This window comes from Schistocerca nitens, chromosome 9 (assembly GCF_023898315.1).
Source record: "Schistocerca nitens isolate TAMUIC-IGC-003100 chromosome 9, iqSchNite1.1, whole genome shotgun sequence".
NCBI lineage: Eukaryota > Metazoa > Arthropoda > Insecta > Orthoptera > Acrididae > Schistocerca > Schistocerca nitens.
This window is the reverse complement of record NC_064622.1, coordinates 357,680,710-357,704,331: the sequence shown is the minus strand read 5'-3', so window position 1 is coordinate 357,704,331 and position 23,622 is coordinate 357,680,710. Positions and strand designations below refer to the sequence as shown.

Sequence of the window (23,622 nt, the reverse complement as noted above, 5' to 3'; positions counted from 1 at the left end):
TTCTTTTCATGTCACCAACAAATCGCAAATTTTAGTGTGAGCCAAATCAAACACACTGTTAAAGCGAGAATGAAAACTACCGCAAGCATTTGTTTTTCTCCAAAGTGCAGAGGACTCGTTTGCCTAAATACAGAGGAGAAAGATGTGTTTCCGTGTAAAAATAGTTTTCTGCAGCGTTTATAGGGAGCTGCGTGAGCAATGCGTGTTCTGGCATGAAGGGAGGAGCAGAAATGAAGCCACTTCCCTTTATCATACTCAATTTCCTCCCTTTTTTTAATGATTTTGTTACTGATTTCCTGCCCATCTTGTGACGGATCATGAGCGTGATTTGCCACACATCTTGACTAAACATAATCAGTTCCTACTCTAAAAAAAATTGGCATTACATTTCTTGTACTTCGAAGATCTCCAACAGTGTTCACATGTAAATTTTACTTTCCTATAATGAAAGTTTTAGTAAAGTACGATTGTCTGACCGCCTTCCGTATTCACTACTTTTAGAGTGTTCTGCATCTTCAGTATCACTCTCCTATATGTCTAACATCACTTTTCAGTAACTTTCTCTCTCTCTCTCGGTACTAGATTGAACACTACTCTATCAGTGAACTAGGACTAGAAATTCGGAATGTTAGAGTAGAATGTTTCAGCTCGTGTGCCCTGTGGCACACAGCTGGGCGCCTGCGGGCACAGTTGGGCAAACACATGATCGTAGTTCATCGGCCTGTATTCCGTGGCCATAGATGTGGCCAAGCGGTTAACGCATGCGAAGAACGCGTACAACGGGGCTGCTTGGCGGGGAGCCTATGCTATAGCCCCATTCCCGAACGATGTCAGATGGCTCTGGTCAGGGCTAGAGATGGGCAAAAACCGAACTGTTAAAATCGATACCGGTATTTTATTTCCGAATAACAGGTATTTTTCGGTATTTGGTTTCGATAATATAAAAATGCAGTAAATGAAACAGGCAAAAAGGAATAACACGTCCCAAAAATGAGATCGACAGGAAGTGTAAAATGGCTAAGCAGGGATGGCTAGAGGATAAATGTAAGGATGTAGAGGCTTATCTGACTAGGGGTAAGATAGCTATTGCCTACAGGAAAATTAAAGAGACCTTTGGAGAAAAGAGAGCCACTTGTATGAATATCAAAAGCTCAGATGGAAACCCAGTTCTAAGCAAAGAAGGGAAAGCAGAAAGGTGGAATGAATATATAGAGGGTCTATACAAGGGCGATGTACTTGAGGACAATATTATGGTAATGGAAGAGGATGTAGATGAAGATGAAATGGGAGATGTAATACTGCGTGAAGAGTTTGACAGAGCACTGAAAGACCTGAGTCGAAACAAGGCCCCGAGAGTAGACAACATTCCATTAGAACTACTGACGGCCTTAGGAGAGCCAGTCCTGACAAAACTCTACCATCTGGTGAGCAAGATGTATGAGACAGGCGAAATACCCTCAGACTTCAAGAAGAATATAATAATTCCAATCCCAAAGAAAGCAGGTGTTGACAGATCTGAAAATTACCGAACTATCAGTTTAATAAGTCACGGTTGCAAAATACTAACGCGAATTCTTTACAGACGAATGGAAAAACTAGTAGAAGCCGACCATGGGGAAGATCAGTTTGGATTCCGTAGAAATATTGGAACACGTGAGGCAATACTGACCCTACGGCTTATCTTAGAAGCTAGATTAAGGAAAGGCAAACCTACGATTCTAGCATTTGTAGACTTAGAGAAAGCATTTGACAATTTTGACTGGAATACTCTCTTACAAATTCAGAAGGTGGCAGGGGTAAAATATAGGGAGCGAAAGGCTATTTACAATTTGTATAGAAACCAAATGGCAGTTATAATAGTTGAGGGGCATGAAAGGGAAGCAGTGGTTGGGAAGGAAGTGAGACAGGGTTGTAGCCTTTCCCCGATGTTATTCAGTCTGTATATTGAGCAAGCAGTAAAGGAAACAAAAAAAAATTCGGAGTAGGTATTAAAATCCATGGAGAAGAAATAAAAACTTTGAGGTTCGCCGATGACATTGTAATTCTGTCAGAGACAGCGAAGGACGTGGAAGAGCAGTTGAACGGAATGGATAGTGTCTTGAAAGGAGGATATAAGATGAACATCAACAATAGCAAAACGAGGATAATGGAATGTAATCGAATTAACTCGGGTGATGTTGAGAGTATTAGATTAGGAAATGAGACACTTAAAGTAGTAAAGGAGCTTTGCTATTTGGGGAGTAAAATAACTAATGATGGTCGAAGTAGAGAGGATATAAAATGTAGACTGGCAATGGGAAGGAAAGCGTTTCTGAAGAAGAGAAATTTGTTAACATCGAGTATAGATTTAAGTGTCAGGAAGTCGTTTCTGAAAGTATTTGGATGGAGTGTAGCCATGTATGGAAGTGAAACATGGACGATAAATAGTTTAGACAAGAAGAGAATAGAAGCTTTCGAAATGTGGTGCTACAGAAGAATGCTGAATATTAGATGGGTAGATCACATAACTAATGAGGAGGTGTTGATTAGGATTGGGGAGAAGAGACGTTTGTAGCACAACTTGACTAGAAGAAGGGATCGGTTGGTAGGACATGTTCTGAGGCATCAAGGGATCACCAATTTAGTACTGGAGGGCAGCGTGGATGGTAAAACTCGTAGAGGGAGACCAAGAGATGAATACACCAAGCAGATTCCGAAGGATGTAGGTTGCAGTAGGTACTGGGAGATGAAGCAGCTTGCACAGGATAGAGTAGCATGGAGAGCTGCATCGAACCAGTCTCAGGACTGAAGACCACAACAACAACAACAATACCAGGTGTGTTTTTTACTTTTGCCATCAGATAAGTAAAAAAAAATGAATTGCCTCTAATAGAGGTCCTAAAACTTCGCGTTTTTAAATAAATCTTTTTGAAGAAAAAAGACGATGTAACTTTCGTTCGTAAAATATGCGTTGGTTTGAAATACTGCGTTATCATAGAAAATGGGAAAAGCTATCAGAGCTATTTTTATAACAATGCCTACAGAAACGAGCAGCAAATACATGGCACAGGAATTGGTACAGCACTGCTGAGACACTAATCTCATTGTTGGCACGTGTCGTGGCTTGTAGCAGTGTAGAAGGCTGCCTCCGCTTGGTGTATACGGTAGTTTGTCACTGTCGTCGACAGACATTTGTTGTGTTGCAGAATAGCACCAACCGTTATCTGAAAATACTTGTACAATGTGGCATAACAATAATGTGCAATGCTTCATTTGTCTCTCATTTCTATGAAATAATAAAACAGGAAGAAAATTACAGTTCTGTTCTGGTAACGTACCACAAGCCTTTGCAGTCCTTGTTTCATCCGACGAAACCGGTTCCTGTAAGGACTGCCCAAAAATAGCAGAGGGGCTTTGTTGTTGTCTCAGTTCCAGTACGTGATTGTGTACCGTCCGACAGTTCAACATGGTAATGCGGACGCACTTTCACGTCTTCCGATTGGCCCTGATACAGACTTCGACGCTTCTTGTTCAAAATGACAGTAGAGAGTCACGTGTGTTGATCCCTAAAGCATTGCAAAAGGAGTGTTGCAGTTACTTCACCAAGGACACTGGGGGATTGTACGAAACAGCGCGTCGACACTGTACTTGGCAGGGTATGGACGCCCAAATAGAACCGATAACGTCACAGTGACACGCATGTGCGGAAAATCGGTCCGCTCCAGCACAAAAATTCTCTCCTTGGCCTAAATCACAATCGCCATGGCAACGTGTGCACATAGCCCTTGCGGGATCATTTTGGAACACCTGTTGGTTGATTTTAGTTGACTCGTACAGCAAGTTTCCTTTTGCTGTGCCAATGACCTCGACAACTCAAGTAGCACAATTCAGGTGTTGGTATCGATTTTTTGTCTCGAAGGTTTACCTGAAGTAATAGTGTCAAACAACGGCCCTCAGTTCACATCAAATGAATCTGAAACATACAGTGAACATGATGGCATACAGCATCTAACTAGTGCACCGTTCCATCCACAGTCAAACGCCGAAGCGGAACGTTTTGTTAGAACCTTCAAGCAGCAGACAGACAAACTTAGCTCCGCACACACCAGGGATCAAGCATTGAAACAGTTTATCGCCTCATATCATTCGCACCCACGACATGGACCATCGCCGGCGGAATTGCTTCACGGCCGCTGCCATCGGGCACAGCTCAACCCTCCTCAGCATCCGGCGCCGAAGGGAGGCCGGAAGTATCGCTTCGCGCCACATGATATTGTCTTTTACACGGTTTTTAGCGACAGCAGACGGCGGGCGTGAAGCGAGATCGTCCGTCGACTAGACGCTTGCACGTATCTTCTTTCAGGTCCAGATGGCTTGCAGCGCCGCCATCAAAATCAACTTCGCCTCTGTCAAGTACACGATGATCCTTCAGTCTCTTCCCCCAGATTCTCGGGTCCAGAGGACAGCGTGGCCACAGCAACCACTAGCGGGTGACCTCACTACACCACGGGATGACCCCACGGAGACGGAGCCTTCGCCTCCTCCGCTTCCTCTCGCCCTAGCGATGGAGCTGGACCTGCCCACACCGCAGTAGTCGCCGCCTTCATCTGGTTCGTGGCAGCAGGAGGTGGACGCGTACCCTTCTGGTGGTTTTCCGGGGGACGTTTCCGCCAGTGTGCAGGCCGGATTGCAGGGTACGGCCGGAAGCTTGACGTCCCCTGGAGGCACAGATTCCGGCTGGGCGATGCGTCCACACTCGTGCCTCCCCCGCCGTGGTCGCACTCCCTACACCACGACGGTCCGTCGCTTTGGGGGGAGGGGGGGGGGAGCAATGTTCTGGCATACCACAAGCGGCGGAAGGAAGATGAAGAACTCAAGAGAAGCCTGTGAAACGATGTCGGCCAATGATTCTCTGATTAGGACCGCACCACGACAGGAGTGACATCAGCAAGAAGAGAATATAAGCGCCACTCCTGCCAGCCTCGGCTGCTCAGTATTGGGACAGTATTCGCACAGTTGTAAATGGTTCAAATGGCTCTGAGCACTATGGGACTCAACTGCTGAGGTCATTAGTCCCCTAGAACTTAGAACTAGTTAAACCTAACTAACCTAAGGACATCACACACATCCATGCCCGAGGCAGGATTCGAACCTGCGACCGTAGCGGTCACTCGGTTCCAGACTGTAGCGCCTAGAACCGCTCGGCCACTCCGGCCGGCTACAAGTCTTGTCATTCTTCTTTTTCGTAATAAAACTACTAATGTTATTTGCTAGAATTTTTGTACAGCATTCCAAGAACACAGCATCCTTTAGGCACCCTATACGAGACGACTGGGCAGCATTCCACAACCACCACTGTAAGCAATGGCAGTTCGCAACAAATGGAATATAAATTAATTAAATAACTCAGAACCATCATTTTTAATACTCGGTTTCGCATACTGTGGTTCAGTGTTGGAGCAGCTCATCCTACCTGTGATGGTGCAGGCAGGGTGCGGGATATGCGAGGCAGCGTGCAGTACGGCGGCAGTGACGTAGGCCGCCACCAGAGAGCAGCAGTGTGCTACCAGGGCACGAGACAAGACCCGGCTCAGCAGCACTGGAACAATACAGCGTGGCGAGGGATTATCCATCTTGTAAAATGGCAGAAGACTACAGCGCAGCTCACAGCAAGCGCACCATCATTTGGCACTATCCCTTCAGAGCAAGTGTGAACCCAGCGGTTCTGGGGAGAGGAGATCATAGTATTTTGCAGCCTCCCTCAAAAATCGTACTTGTGGTCGCCTGACATTTTAATGTTACGCAGACACCTACGATTTTAATAAAAATTACAATAAATACATCATTTGTTTAATATAATAATAATAATAATAAGTTTGCATAAGTACACAGTACACAACTTTAGCATGACAGGCAAGAAACAGCCATTCAGAGAAATGTTGTTGTTGTTGTGATCTTCAGTCCAGAGACTGATTTGATGCAGCTCTGCATGCTACTCTATCCTGTGCAAGCTCCTTCATCTCCCAGTACCTACTGCAACCTACATCCTTCGGAATCTGCTTAGTGTAATCATCTTTTGGCCTCCCTCTACGATTTCTACCCTCGACACTGCCCTCCAATACTAAATTGGTGATCCTTTGATGCCTCAGAACATGTCCTACCAACCAATCCCTTCTTCTAGTCAAGTTGTGCCACAAATTTCTCTTCTCCCCAGTTCTATTCAACACCTCCTCATTAGTTATGTGATCTACCCATCTAATCTTCAGCATTCTTTTGTAGCACCACATTTCGAAAGCTTCTATTCTCTTCTTGTCTAAACTATTTATCGTCCACGTTTTACTTCCATACATGGCTACACTCCATATAAATACTTTCAGAAACGACTTCCTGACACTTTGCAGCTCTAGAATTAGTCTTGGTCACAGGAAAGGGGAGTTTTGTTAAAATTCACTAAAGGCGCGGTTGGGCGATGATGTCTAGGGCCGCTGGCCGTATGTGGTAACAGTCGGCAGCTAGTAGGCCAGGCAAACTAAACAAGGCATGGAGCTGCAGCGGCGTATTGCACGTACGAGTTGTTCTGAGTAGTGCAACAACAAGGCAGGAAAACCCGCAGCGTTGTTGGAAGTTATTGCGATGTATGAGGCGGGGCGCTAGGCCAGAGCCAGGAGGGCGATGTGTAAGTGACTGCTATAGTTTCTGTCTCTCTCTGACACTACATCAGAAAGGAAGTGTGCCAGGTCAGTCAAGAGTGAGGTCGGACCAGTGCTGGTCTACACTTATAGGAGCCAGTCTGTGCAATAATGTTGTAAATATTCAATGTAAATCTGTTCTTTATTTCCATGTACTTCTTCGGGCTGTATTCCGCCTCCTGGGACACAACACCAGGGCCAGACAGAATGGCAGAGAGGTACTTGGAGACTGCACAGTCTGCCTGAAGGAGGGCAGTGACAGCAGTCTGCAATGGGTCCAGGATGGGCCACATTCACTTCCCATCTGGCGTACCTGGGTCCAGGCGATGCGTATGCTGTGGGAGGCGTGGCAGCACTGAAGCAACGCCAGAGACAGTGGCAGGTGTTGTCATCCAGCAAGCATCACTAGTGGCAAACTGCAGCACTGCGTCCAGGAGGGCGCTGGTTCGAGTCCGGTCCTGTCCTGGTAGCAGCAGTGGCCGAGGGTCATGGGTGACCAGTACGTCCACGTTTGTCCCATGGTCAGACAGAGCAGGCCAAAAGGGGCACAGGGCGGCGAGGACCAGGGACTGTAGCGGTCGCCGGAATCACAGGCAGCTACACGACACAAGACGTGACGCATCAGCGGGCGGCGACCGGGGCGAGCCTGGCTGATTTCCAGCTGAGTGGTCTTGATGAGCAGCGGTGTCAGCATACCAGGAGGTCCTGAGCCAGCTGGACTCGCAGGACAATGCTGTGGGCGGCACGCCGACCCTACACTGCACCCATCGGAGTACTGTGAATTATGTGAATAAAGAAACGCTTCCGAATACCACTGTATCATTCTGCACTGCCCCTTGACGCTGTTGAACTTGCTTGGCCCCCTGACGAAATATGGCACGGTGGGTCCCGACTTCAGCTAGGCCATCTGGAGTCCCAGCTTCGACCATCCATGCCCCACAACAACTTAAATCTATACTAGATGTTAACAAATTTCTTTTCTTCAGAAACGCTTTCCTTGCATTGCCTGTCTACAGTTTATATCATCTCTACAACTAGCAAAACTCATTTACTACTTTAAGCGTCTCATTTCCTAATCTAATTCGCACAGCATCACCTGATTTAATTCGACTACAATCCATTATCCTCGTTTTGCTTTTGTTGATGTTCATCTTATATCCTCCTTTCAAGACACTGTCCATTCCGTTCAGCAGCTCTTCCAGGTCCTATGCTGTCTCTGACAGAATTGCAATGTCATCGGCGAACTTCAAAGTTTTCATTTCTTCTCCATGGATTTTAATTCCTACTCCGAATTTTTCCTTTATTGCCTTTACTGGTTGCTCAATATACAGATTGAATAACATCGGGGAGAGGCTGCAACCCTGTCTCAGTCTCTTCCCAACCACTGCTTCCCTTTCATACCCCTCGACTGCCATCTGGTTTCTGTACAATTTAAGCTTGTGAATTCACAGACAAAGTTCTACAGTGATGCGAACTATTTTGCTGGTTTCAAGTTACTTCACGAACTATGTGGAAACTATAAAATGATTAATACGTTTTTGGAACCTGTTAACTGTATAAAATGCATATTTGAACCATGACTAGTTTTTTTAATTTTAAACCCTAATTCTACCGGTTACGGTCTTGGACCATCTTCACGAAGGGGGGGTTAAAATGGTTTAAATCACCACATTGCTTTAGTCATTATTTAAAATGTGTAGTGCATGCCATGAAAGTAAATATATGACATAGGACTTTAAAAGCAAACATTCGAATACTAAATGTACACAGAGCAATAGTTGGGACTGTTTAGGTTAGGTAGTCACTGTTGATCGTTACCTGGGAAGCAGGAGTAAATGGCGATAGTGGCGAGCAGAAAGGCTGTGCCCAGCACCAGCAGACAGACGTAGACGACGCGCCTGGTGCGCTCGCCGCTGCTGGGGTTGGCCACCCTGCTCTTGCAGTACAGGAAATGCTCCGCGTCTGCGCAGTACTGGTGGGCTGACAGGTGTCTCCCTTCTGGGGATTCCCCATCCTCCACAGCAGCGCCGCCATCGGCCAGCAGCCGGTACCGCCTACCAGCAGGCAGCACCACTACGTGTTCGTTCTCCTCACACTGCGCCAAACAACGAAATGCACATCAGCTATCGCTAACTTACGAGGATTATCCAGAAAGTAACAGTGGGTCTATCGCGTAGGTGGGTGGGGCTGCAGCCGCCATTCTGGTCCCATAACGTTCCTACACTCAGTACGGATCCAGTGTTGGCAGCGTGTGTTCTGTGTCTCTACTACTTTGCTGTCTGTGACGTGTTTGCGCGCTGCAATAGAAAGTCCCGTCGTTTGTGACGTACCTTGTCTCATTAAGTTTCTGTTGGGAAAGAAGCTGCAAGCCATCGGAACTTTATCGCAACCTTTGTTACATGTACGGAAAAGGAATAATGAGTGAAAGTCAACTGTGGCAATAGTGCGCTGATTTTATACACAACCATACCAATATTTATGATGAGGACCACAGTGATGGCTTTATAAAGGCACATTTGCATGCCGAGCGTGAGTTTCCGCGGAAACGCGAAATATTAATTAAATAAATAATCAGTGACTAATAAATAAAGCCTATGGCACACAACTGCAGCGCTGTGTCGCTGATAAAGACAAAAGAATAATTACGTTACTCTTATGTTTGATTAAGAGAAGAGAGAGCTCAGGTAGAAGTGGTGCGAGAAGCACGTATTTTATTTTATTGTCTGGCACACCGCCATATTTTCATGTTATAGAAGAATACTGCGAGTTGCAACCACACTAGGCACTCGATTCTGTAATGAATTTATATTTATAAAAGTAAGTAGGATTATGAACTGTAGGCTATTTCATTGAATATATCTGATTTAACTAACTGTGTAACTTTTTATGTTTAGTAGACAATCACCTCTGTACGACGTATTGGCATGGCTGGCAAATCATTGTAATATTGAGATTAGATCATGAGTCCGTACCTACCGCAGCAGTCTTTGGAAACGATTTAATTACGAAGTCCGATTATTTCAGTTTTCTTTCACGGTCAACTACGAGTTACATTGCCTTTTCCAAATAGCCATTGTCAAGCGTCTGATACCGAATAATTAAACGTCCACGTTCCAGATAAGCAAATACCAATTACAACCAATCATCATACATACAGAATAATTAATCATTAATATTTTATTCCATTTTATTTTTATTTATTTTATATTGGCGACTGCGTGTCGGACTTGTTATTTTGTCATTTGTTACATTGTTCTTTTTATTTCATGTCAAAAATCAACTTTCTGGACCTGGACGTGAATGTATGAGAGATAATGAAAATCTGAAGATATTTTCCAATTCTAAAGTTTTGCCGGAAGACGCAATGAAGCTTCCAGCAAAATAAGGTAAGACACAGCATCTTTGCATTAGCAGGCTTGACCAGACGTATAATTCAGTGTATTAGCTTTTCAGTAAATTCTGTAGTGTTTCTTTCGCGCATAACAGTTTTCAGTAACAAATTTCATTCTTAGCACTTTTTCCTAAACAATAACGTATCCAACAATACCAATACACGAGTGTACAATATGGCCGACTTCTGTACGATATGATGTAACATGGCCAGCAGCCATTACCAATAATCTCAAATTCAGTTTATATTTTAAATTAACGGGACAGCCATTGTTGCTACGAGCGATTCATGCTCAACTGCATTTCATTTTAAAATCAGTGTCAAATATTTTCTTGAAACATAAATCACGTGTGGCATGGTAATGACTAGAAATCAATACGCAAAAATGGAACAGCAAAGACGTACTATTCAGACACAATCCGACTCGGACGAGAGACAAATGTTAGAAAATGACTTTACGACAGCAACCGGTAGTGACGATTTATCAAACATTGACGCAAGTGTTGACGGAAATTTTGACAATAGGCCGTTCACCACAAAAATTTCAAAGTCTCAGTCAGAGCCCATGTTAATGCGTGACGTCACGTCTAATGACGCGGCGGGGGCACAGACGTTGCAAACGGTAAACATTGCCGACATGTTACAAATGATAATGAAATAGAACGCCGAAAACATGGCAACCTTACAGACACAAAATGACGAAATTAAATCTGACCTCATAGCACTCAAGACGAGTAATGACACTTTATGTAAACGTGTGGAACTTATAGACGCCACACTGACCAAACAGATGACTGAACTCAGTACTAAAGTTTCCCAGCTTAATACGACACAAGAAAAGACTACAACTGACGTAGCACTTTTACAGACACAAGTAAAAAATCTTAATGTCACGTGTGAAGTTCTTACTGAACAAATTCAAACATATCCTTCAGTACACGACAACCTTGAAAAACGAATTACTGACGTACAGAATAAATTTGACAATGTTGAACAACACCTGACTGACATCTTACAATCTGATGCTACAGCTCATTTTCAAAACATTAATAAAGAATTTCATGATTGGGTAGTGAACAAAGACAAACATTTTGATAGATGCCTACGTGAAAAAAAAATGGTTCAAATGGCTCTGAGCACTATGGGACTCAACTGCTGTGGTCATAAGTCCCCTAGAACTTAGAACTACTTAAACCTAACTAACCTAAGGACAGCACACAACACCCAGCCATCACGAGGCAGAGAAAATCCCTGACCCCGCCTACGTGAAAATTTACCAACAATTGTGCACGACTCCGTAGCGCAATACATTACTAATAACAAACAGCTGATCAGTGACGCAGTACAATCCGTCACTGGACCAATGACACAATTCACCGATCGACCACAGTCTGAATGTAACGAAAATATCAGTCAAAATGTACAGTTCAGGAACCAATATACATTCGAGTATAACACACACATACCGCACACGACAAACACACAAGAACAAAACACACCACGACTACAACACATACCACGAGGTGCAAACACAAACACAAGCTATTATCATGGTAAACCACAGCAACATTATCGTAATTACTCGCCAGCTGAACATTGCAGTAATTACAGTGGAACAAATCCATATCACAATGCGAAGGAAGAAGAAAGCTTAATGAAACACAGGCAATTTCAGATTTTTATCCCAGAAAAACGAACCATTCATCCGGTGATTTTTCTTAAATCTTTTAGTAACGCATTTCCACGCACTTGGAGTGACCGGAAAAAGATTTCATATATTGTCGGTTACATCCAAGGCGATGCAGCTGTCTGGGCATACAGTCAAGCTGACGTATGTACCACGTACAGTGAGTTTGAGCGTGCTTTTCTGAACAAATTCTGGTCGCAATCCGTCCAGGAGCGACTCAGAAGACAAATTCTAGAACCTGAAACTTTTAACAGTAAAAATGGCAACTTACGCCGATATTTTGAAAAATACTTGAACATGGGACACTTTTTAGACGAACCAGTCGCAACACGCGATATACTCCGTGCGTTGAAGGCCAAATTGCCTTTCAACATTAAAGAAAAACTCCTACATATCCCGGATGACGATTCAGATTATTTTTTAACAGCTTTAGATTCGGTTGACATGTTACTTGAAGATCAGCGCTTCGCGCGGCAAAACAGCAGCCACAATGTTTACACTAGTGGAATGCAAAACATGCAGGCTTGCCAACTCAATTCTGGCGCGCCCACAGTTGGATACGCGGTACAACAAAAACAGCAAACTCACATGCCGTCTCAATACGGAAATCAAAATCAACACGCGTATTCCAATACAAACAATAGTTACAACAGTAATAACACTTCATGCGGCAATCCATACAAAAGGCACCGCGGTAATAACTACAACGGTAACAACGGATACATAGGCAACAACAAAAACACAAACAGAAACAGCAATAATAATAACTACGAGCCAAGACAGCGTCAAGGCTGGACTCGTAACGATCAGTACTTTCATTCAAACACTGCTTTACCACAGCAGCCACCAGGACAAAATTGGAGCATACCTTATGACCGACAGGTAAGTTATAATGCGCAACAGCAACAACAACCGCAAAAGTTTGGAGATCACAATAGGCAATATCCGAATGTGAATATAATAGAAATGACACCTGACACACAACCTCAATCTGTGTCAGTACCTAGTACAAATGCTAATCCAACAAACTAGAAACAGTCACTTCTATGCCCCAGGTCGTGGCTGAGGAATTCTTGGGGGGCGACTTCAATGTTAATCAGTTATTTGGCACCACAGTTGAACATCAGAATAATGATATGCCGAATAATTCTAAACAAAAATTACCTGTTTTATTTATAAGATACAACCACAATAACAATATATCAGATGAACTTTTACAAGACAGTACACAATGTCGTTCAAACACAAATGAAATTGTTTTAGCATCTACCACTGGTGTAGTAGGTGGGATTCCAACTACTATTATTCTAGATACAGGTGCAGCTGTGAGCGTTTTGTCTTTTAATTTCTATAAAAAGATGTGTGAATTGGAACCTGTGCCTGAGTTTCCTGCCCAAAACTGTAAAAAACTACTGCACTAGGTAATAAGTCATGTAGGGTTACGAAGCAAGTTTTTGTAAACATTAAAATAGGTAATGGAACCGTACAATGGCCATTCCTGGTTGTACAAAACCTTGTGACAAATTGCATATTAGGAATAGATATTATGAGCGAGAAGGACTGCATTATAGACTTCTCCAAAGGTAAATGTATTTTAAATGATAGAGGCAGTGTAATTATTATTGATTTGGACAGGAGAACTCTAAAGCATGACAAACACTGTACAGGGTACAAGGTTCAGTTAGTACTTGACAATGACATTCAAGACACGCACACACACTCATTCGACACAGAGCTAATGGACTTGAAAACATTGCTTGATCATAAGATAAATGAAGCTACAGCTCTCAGTGCACATGAACGTATAAAACTACAGGAAGTGTTATCCAAATATTTACAAATTTTTGCCAAACGAATAGGTGTTATCAACACGTATGCGTACAAGATTGAAGTTAAGCCTCACAAGATCTTCTACCACAAGACATATAACGTACCGTTATCTCAACGACCTGCTGTGTGGCAAGAATTAAAACAAATGTTAGACTGGGAGGTCATTGAACCATCCACCTCACCTTACTGTAGTCCTCTACTTGTTGTCAAAAAATCAAATGGAAGCATTAGGTTAGTGTTAGACGCACGAGCAATTAATGAAATAATTTTACCAGTTCACACAAAACCCGAAAATTTAGAAGAGCAATTACAGAAATTTCTAGATGCAAGGTATTTTTCCACAATAGATCTCGTGAATTCATTTTGGCAGGTGAGTATCACTCCTGATTCTCGGAAATATACTGCATTTATGTTCGGGGGGCGAACCTATCAGTTTTGTGTTCTACCTTTCGGACTGAATGTCAGTTCTGGGGTATTCATTACAGCCCTGGATACCGTGCTTGGCGATGATTTAGTTGAGACAGTCACACACTATGTTGATGATATACTGATAGCTACACAGTCTTGGAATGAACACCTTGACACACTTCAAAGAATTTTAGAAAAATTTGCACAAGCTGGAGTCACAGCCAATCTTAGAAAATCAAAGTTTGGTTGCAGTGAGATAAAATATTTAGGACATATCATTAATTCACAGGGCATACGTCCTGATCCCAGTAAATTAGATGCTATCAGAAACTTTCCTAGTCCTCGAACTAAAAAGCAGTTAAAATCATTCCTTGGGCTATGTTCATTTTTCAGACGTTTTTTACCACAACCACTTTTGAACAGTAAACATCTGCTAAATCTACTCAGAAAGAATCAAGTTTGGATCTGGTCGGAACAGTGCCAGAATGACTTTAATACAATTAAACATGCTTTAGTGAATGCAAACTTATTGAGCCATCCAGATTTCAATTTAGATTTTTGTATGACTTGTGACGCTTCACGTACTGGTTTGGGATGTTGCTTATTTCAAGTTGTAAAGAATAAAGATAAGGAACAGATAAGAATTATTGGGTTTGCGAGTCGTACTCTATCTGAATGCGAGCGTACATACTCCACTACTGAGTTAGAAACACTTTCCATAGTATGGGCATTCAAGAAATTCAATTATTATTTATTTGGAAAACATACAGTAATTTATACCGACCACCAGGCCCTGACATTTTTGTTAACTTGTAAACTTGTACATCCTAGACTATCACGATGGGCAGTTACACTTCAGAACTACTCTTTTGAAATTAAGTACATAAAAGGTAAGGACAACACCATTGCCGACGCTTTGTCTAGACTTCCACAAGGTATGAATGAAACCAACAGTGACTTAGAAAATATAAATGACTACAGGATTCTCTTAATGCAAGACAAGCAGTATCACCAATATTATATTGATATGTGCAGAAACATGGCTAAATTACAAAAATCTGATCCTCACTGGTATAAGATAATAACATTACTGGTAGAAAAACACAATCATCCTTTGACTAAGTATTACAAGTTACACAATGATGTGTTATTTTATCGCCGACATTCAAATGCTACTAACTGGTGTGTATGCATTCCCAAAGAGTCTGAACGTAATCTAATTTGGCACACACACTTAGTTTGGGGTCATTATGGGACGAAGAAGTGTTTAGCAAAGCTCAGCACATACTGTTATTTTAGCAATATGAGAAGAAAAATTTACAGGGAACTGAAAACATGTGTCATATGTCAAAAATCAAAACCTCAGAATTTATCCACAAAGACAGACTTACATTCTATTTTACCCAGTAAACCCCTAGAAATTCTGTGTACTGACATCAGTGGACCGCATCCAGCAAGCTCTGGAGGCGTCAAATATATCTTGGCTTTTTACGATATATTTTCTAAACATGTAAAACTTTATGCTTTAAAATCCGCCACTGCAAGTGCTATTATACGAAGATTCTCAAGTGATTACCTGACGCACGTGGGAAAACCAAAAGCAATTCTGTCAGATAATGCAGCATACTACTCTGGGTACAAATGGAGAAATTTCTTGAAGGACAATAACATTAGAAGTATATCTATTTCAAAGTTTAGTCCACAATGTAACGCGACTGAGAGACTTTTCCGAGAATTAAACCGATTCATGAGGACCTATATTTCATCAAAACATACTAATTGGGTGTCCTACCTAAGTCTTTTCGAAGATGTACACAATAACTTAAATATTTACGATACAAATTACACACCTAACGAGATCATGTTCAATTGCAAACAGAACGATCAGTGGATAGAACCATTACCTAAGTTGTCAGACAAGGAAATCACACCTGAACAGAAAATAAAAGAAGTTTTGACTACGCTGACACATCACGCACAGATACGAAACAAACATCACAGAAACATAATAAAAAGAAAACAAAAATTCGAGGTAGGGATGCTTGTACTACTTCGTACTCATCATAAATCTGTAGCACTCAAATGATGCAACGCTAAGTGGCGTCTGCTATATGAAGGACCTTATATAATTGTTAACATACCGCATCCTGGTGCGTATTTGTTACAACATCGTAGAACTAACAAAATTATTGGGCTATACGCACACCGAGATCTTAGAGCATTTCATGCGGAATAATGTCAAAGTCACATCCATCAAAACATTGCTAAGCAACTCCAAAAAAAAAAAAAAAAAAAAAAAAAAAACTCTGTTGCTACAACACAGATAGTAAGTAGTATAGAAATTTTCATTTCAGCGGTTCCAGTGACGCAGTTGAAGGCAGAAGAACTCTTCTTTCAGCGCGCGCCACCACCTGGAAGACGGAATATTAAAATAAAATTTATGTTTACGTAGCAGTGAATGATATATTAATTTTTTCACGGAACATTTGTGATTGTAGGTATCACTGACTTGGTATGACACCTGACGAACCGACAGACGTCATCTGTGAAGCGAACTTTTACTTTGAGAAATAGATTAGACGCACATCTCTCAACACGAAAAGCATCTATCAGTAGTCAAGGCCACACAGACACTATACACACACGCACAAAACGCGAGGAATCAAACATTTTCTCTCTTACTATTTTGAATATTTATTGAGTAGTGAAAATGCCTGGTCTTGCCTACTGATGTAATGAATGTTGTGTCTAACCTATCTTAATTTCAGATGACATCACAAAATAAACATCGATAAAATCCCAGCAAAACCCTTAAAGAGGACGTAATTATCTGCAATTCATGTAATCAAATGTGACACAATGTAATAACCCATAGCTATGTAATAATGATGTAAACATGTTTATGTGCAACTGTATTATGTTTATGCTATGAAAATATGTGACGTGTGTATGTATGATTACTTATATATATATATTTTTTGCTTCTCTTTCAATGATGTATAATGTAACTGTTACTATGTAAAAGAAATTTGAACAAAACGAGTGCCAAAAGGACATTGCATAGTGAACCATTGTTCACGGACATTAATGAACATTACTAACTCTGCAACTACGCAGAAACCTATGAGAAAGAAACTGTTAATGACATTCATTATGCATCGTACCTATGTAAACGCGATGAACCATTTCTTTGATTAATAACTACGAACATTTAGGTGAGCTATATACAGCAAAAAACTGAAAATGTGAAGTGCATAATTCGTGCATCGTCTAGTGACAATACTACAGTACCTAACTTCAAGATGTTAACTGGATTAAACGGACACAAAGTGCCTGTCCAGAAAACAACACGACGGGTGGAAGAATTTTGGTTGGAACTTCAGGGAATGAAATGTTCTCGAAACGTGACGGACACTCTTACCTGGACTGTCCAAGGATCCACGCCAGCTATGTGCCATCCGAGGTTCTGCAACCAAGCTTCCACGGAATGTAAAAAACGAACTGCACGTGGACCAATTACTAACGGGTCACGTCAGATCTGTAATAAACAATGCCTTTTTGTCATAACGAACTGCATCACAACGACTATAATGGAAATGAAAATGGACACGCTTATGTTTTAATCACGTTGTTATACAACGATGATACTAACCTGTGAAAAAATTATTGTGCAGCAGATGAATATGAACTGTAATAACGACACGATGTGAAATAGGTCGACGCACCTGAAACATACGGACATTTTTCTTTGAAGTATTTCAAAACAATACTATGTAACTAAGAACATTCAACAATCTGAGTTGTATTGTGATATAACAAATATTGTAAATTTAAAACTAAGTTACCTGTTATAGAATGTAGTCTTCATATGTAATCTTGGTTGAATATTTTCTTTGTGCAACGACTAAGATACGCGCGCACACGAACAATATGAACTGCATTACTGTGCCGCATGATCTAACTGTATGATATAACGGCACTGCCGGAGTCACACAGACGCTTCTGCGCATGCGCGCACTCTATCTGCCAACATAAGAACTTTTACGGCGCACCCGCGTCATTCAAATTTTGTATATAATGTGTATAATGTGTGTAATGTAAGTCATGTGAATAGTTGTAGATAACTTAGATTTTCTTGTGCCTTTAGGTGAATTGCTCGCCTGCAGGTGTGTCCTTTCGCCTCGCAATTCAGGGGGCAATATAAAGGCACATTTGCATGCCGAGCGTGAGTTTCCGCGGAAACGCGAAATATTAATTAAATAAATAATCAGTGACTAATAAATAAAGCCTATGGCACACAACTGCAGCGCTGTGTCGCTGATAAAGACAAAAGAATAATTACGTTACTCTTATGTTTGATTAAGAGAAGAGAGAGCTCAGGTAGAAGTGGTGCGAGAAGCACGTATTTTATTTTATTGTCTGGCACACCGCCATATTTTCATGTTATAGAAGAATACTGCGAGTTGCAACCACACTAGGCACTCGATTCTGTAATGAATTTATATTTATAAAAGTAAGTAGGATTATGAACTGTAGGCTATTTCATTGAATATATCTGATTTAACTAACTGTGTAACTTTTTATGTTTAGTAGACAATCACCTCTGTACGACGTATTGGCATGGCTGGCAAATCATTGTAATATTGAGATTAGATCATGAGTCCGTACCTACCGCAGCAGTCTTTGGAAACGATTTAATTACGAAGTCCGATTATTTCAGTTTTCTTTCACGGTCAACTACGAGTTACATTGCCTTTTCCAAATAGCCATTGTCAAGCGTCTGATACCGAATAATTAAACGTCCACGTTCCAGATAAGCAAATACCAATTACAACCAATCATCATACATACAGAATAATTAATCATTAATATTTTATTCCATTTTATTTTTATTTATTTTATAGCTTAGCCTTGTGACTGAGGAGGGCTGCAACACTGACCTTCCTCGAAGATTACGAGAAAAATGGTAACAAAATTATGAATCGTGTCGTAACTGGGGATGAGACTTGGATGAAGCATGTCAACAGTAAAACAAAAAGGTAGTCGATAGCCTGGGGGGATACAAATTCTCCCAAGAAACCAAGGAGGTGTTTACAAACACTGCTAGAAGCAACATAATGGCTACTGTGTTTTGGGACTCGAAGGGAATGATTCTCGTTGATTTTCTTGAGCGCGGCACAAAAGTTAACTCAGAGGGCTATTGCCAAACACTGACAAAGTTAAGGTGGGTGTTACAAACAAGCGTCAGGGAAAACGTAGCGCAAAAGTTTTATTTTTTCACGACCTAACGTACCCGAGAGCTTCTACAGCTTTTTAAATGGGAGATGTGGTCTTCAGGGCCTGATCATGGTGTTTTCTTTTCCTTTACTTTATTTTAATATTGTGGTAACGTTCCTCTAGTAACTGTTAAGAACGTAGACTTACATACGTTCTATGGGATTGTCAACATTCTTCTCCCAACCACCTGTTCCTACACTTCAAATTTCGATGGTTCCACTCAAATGCATGATACATCAGTTGGCTAGATGGCTGACACTTTTGAAAGAATGGTTAATGAAACTTTGGCTGTTTGAATAGAGTTCAGTTTCACGAAAAGCCACTTTCTTCTGTACCTCATGAAATCCAAATCAGCATTAGTAAAACTCCTACTTCATGTTGTAAGACAAGCTCCTGAAGCTGTCAAAAACATTTTCACTTAACTTAATTTGTTAACAAGATACTGCAGGAAAAGTACAAGATATCTTAAGATCAATAACATCTAACATGGGTGTGTGTGTTGTCCTTAGCGTAAGTTAGATTAAGTAGTGGGTAGACTTAGAGACCGATGACCTGACCAATGACCTCACCAGTTTGTCCCATTAGGCCTTACTACAAATTTGCATCTAATTGATGGCATATCGACCACGATTTTTAGAGGGAAAATAAAGGATCAAATACAGGAATTCTACTTGTAATGTATTACTATGAACTGGCATAAAATACAAACTAAGTATTAAATTTGTGCATTGACATGAATCTCAGCTATTAGTTCTACTTTAAAAACTGTATTTCTTAGTAATTACGTTAATGAAGATTGCCGAATACCTTACTGATCCCAATTTTCAATTTTGTCCCATAAATTCATTAAATCATAAAATGTATAGAAAATTTTTTTACAATCAAATAATAATCCTTAGAAGTTGTGTAATAAGCCTTTAATTCAGAAACTGGTTTAAAACGTGTTTTTGTAGATTAGTTATCACAGTTCCTCATGAACCATGGACCTTGCAGAGATGGATGGGCTTGAGAACTTCAGGATACAGATATCTATACTGTATGTGCAACTGCGTGGACTGGTATATGAAGAGAGGCCAGAAAAACATGTGGCTCCCAAAGAGGGGCAGCTGCTTTTCCAATAGTTGCAGAGGCTACAGTCTGGATGATTGACTAATCTGGTCTTGTAACATTAGCCAGCATGACCTTGCTGTGCTGGTACTGCCAACAGCTGAAAACAATGGAAACTACAGACGTTATTCTTACCTAAAGATATGCAGCTCTTCTCCTTGGGTAAAATATTCGAGAGGGAAAATAGCCTCCATTTGGGTTTTTGGGTGTGGAGTACTCAGGAGGATAATGACATCAGGGAAAAGAAAATTGACATTCTACAGATCGGAGCATGGAATGTTAGATCCCTTAACGTAGGTGGGTTAGAAAATATGAAAAGAAAAATGGATATGTTGATGTTAGATATAGTGGGGATTTGTGAAGTTCAGTAGCAGGATTAACAGGACTAATGGTCATGCGAGTAAAGGTTTATAAATACAGAATCAAAAAGGGCTAGATCTAATAAGGAAAAAGAAAATAAGAGCACGGGTAAGCTGCAATGAACAGCATAGGTAACAGATTGTGGTAGCTACCGCAGTAGTAGAAGTTTATATACCAAGTAGCTCTGTAGATCAAGAAGGGATTGAAAAAATGTGTAATGAGATAAGAGAACAGATGTGCTGTCAATTTGTATTAATGATACACAAAATATAAGAAATCGTATAAAAACACTTTCTGAAGAACAAAGCGCTGCGTTTATGCGACCTGCATCAGCAGCGAAACCTACCGAGTCTGCTTAAAACATGGACAGAAATGTGAAGTATAATATTCGTAGTGATTAGTGCTATTGTTGACATGAACTGCAATGAGAAAATCGGAAAGTTGTATCACCTGAGGTAGCCAAATAACACGTTTCAAATCAGGTTCATTACAACTCGACTTAATTCGTTTAAATAGAAATTGTGGCAAGGAGAATGGCTGTAAAGGCTTTATCAATTAAAGGCGTAGTCTGAAAATGAGTCTGCGATCACGCTATGGTATCGTATTTTATTTGTAATGGTCCATCTTGATCACATTAACTGTCCAAGTCACAATTACAGGCTTCGGTTACTGCCATCTTCAGATCTATTATAAATAAAAAACAGTGGTGTAACCAGCTACGTTCAGTTAGCTGAAGCAAAATCTGCAACAGGCCTAGTGATACATAAGAAAAATAAAAAACTGTTTATATGATGAGCAGCCATGCATGCCACCCATACATACTATAAAATATTCGGATCTCGCTATCAATGCCAAATCTGTTTATGTAGGTAGATAGATAGTAAGTGCTGGTGATTGCCTAGATGCGTCCAGTAGCCCTATTTATACAAATAACTGAGGCCAGCAGAGGGCGCTGGGGCTAGGGTACATGAGTAACCAGTATCGTAAATTTGATAGTTAAAGTGCAGTATGCGTAGTCATTAATTAAAATTACTTCATATGGCAGCAGGAGCGTCGGATAATAAAACATGAACTGGCATAAAACATGTGGAATTAGATTCATACTTAAAATGCACATAAAACATGTAAAGAGTAATGACGAGAAGCTCCTGGCCTGACAAAGTAAAAGGTACACAACTGTGCAAAAGCCAGAATAAAAAGTTTAGCAGCGTTGTCTAGGGCGGCTTGTCACGGTTCGCGCGGATCCCCCCGTCGGAGGTTCGAGTGCTACCTCGGGCATGGGTGTTTGTGTTGTCCTTAGCGTAAGTTAGTTTAAGTTAGAGTATGTAGTGTGTAAGCCTAGGGTCCAATGACGTCAGCAGTTTCATCCCATAGGAACTTACCACAAATTTCCAAAAAGTTTAAAAGTAACATCACATCTTTAAAACGAAACCTTTCAGAATGACAACAAAATGAAACATAATCGTTAGTGTAAGGTAATTAACAAAACAGTGACTATGTAAGGGGTTCACCACCCCGCTGGAGTAAATGTAATCTCGATATATTGCTCACTTGCTAGAACGACAATTCACAGGCGCTGCCTGAGACATAAAATATCTTTGGCCCTGTTAAAAGATAGCTGTAATAGAGTCGCAGGTGAGAACAGTCGCTCGCTGCTACAGTGTAGCACAGCCTGTCGCCGGTACAACGAAGTTTATAGTTAGTAGTTGTTAAAGTCACAGTGCAGAACTATATGGAACTGAATAATTGTGATCAGCCGCAGAGCTAAATGATACCATGGAATGAGATGATGATGAACAAATGAATAACTGTTAATATAATGAAAAATCAACAGAGTAATTAAGCCATCCACCTATTGTATGGTAAATTTTATTATTTTTATTGGCATGCGCATAGTAAAGTCAGTTTTCTGAGATGTTAATCTGAATTTGTTCCAATCTTTACTTTTGTGATTCGTCAGCACCAATTGACCCAGATTTGTAATGTTTTCAATTTTCCCGTGTAATGGATTGTAGATCTTTATCAATAAAGTAAAAAATTTTCAGAATATAATTGATTTTACCAGTCAACTTTAAAAGTATAGTTTCCCCTTAAGTCATTGCCAGTCCCGATCCAGTCATTTATCTAAATTAAAATATTACAGAATTTTTGTCAGATCATAGTCATGTGCTCTTTAGCAATCACACGAGCAACTGTGTCACTAACAAGGGAACCTCCCCATCGCACCCCCCTCAGATTTAGTTATAATTTGGCACAGTGGATAGGCCTTGAAAAACTGAATACAGATCAATCGAGAAAACAGGAAGAAGATGTGTGGAACTATGAAAAAATAAGCAAAATATACAAACTGAGTAGTCCATGGCCAACATATGCAACACCAAGGACAAGGTGGGCACGGGAGCGCGGTGGTCTCGTGGTTAGCGTGAGCAGCTGCGAAATATGAGGTCCTTGGTTCAAGTCTTCCCTCCAGTACAAATTTTACATTTTTATTTTCAGACAATTATCAAAGTTCAGGCACTCACACATAATCAATTTCGCTCTCCAAAATTCCAGGACATGTTCAGATTTGCTTGGACATATGCAGGATTTGACGGTCTACACACGGAAAAATTTGAAAACCTTAAATACATATGTTTTGACAGAGCACAGAGAAAACTGTGCGACTGTGAAACTGTTGCATTCATTTGTTGCAATTTGTGTGACACACTCTTATGTCTTCATCACTTTTTTGGGAGTGATTATCACATCCACAAGATAACCTAAATCGGGAAAGGTAGAAGAATCTTTTTACCCATTCGCCAAGTGTGTACGTTAGGTGGGGCGACGACTTGTTCCTGTCATGTGACGCACATGCCGTCACCAGTGTCGTACAGACGTGTTTTCCTGAATCAAAT

General features: G+C 41.0%; 1 protein-coding gene across 1 annotated transcript in view; it reads right to left on the bottom strand.

Annotated features, from left to right (window-relative positions):
- The window catches only part of LOC126203265 (uncharacterized), a 276,975-nt gene that overhangs the window by 98,077 nt on the left and 155,276 nt on the right, over positions 1-23,622 (bottom strand). Inside the window, exons 5-6 of the mRNA XM_049937520.1 lie at positions 8,487-8,763; positions 5,453-5,578 (exon numbers count right to left, since the gene is read on the bottom strand). Of these exons, the coding sequence (XP_049793477.1) occupies positions 5,453-5,578; positions 8,487-8,763 (403 nt within the window). The remainder of the gene's footprint in view (positions 1-5,452; positions 5,579-8,486; positions 8,764-23,622) is intronic.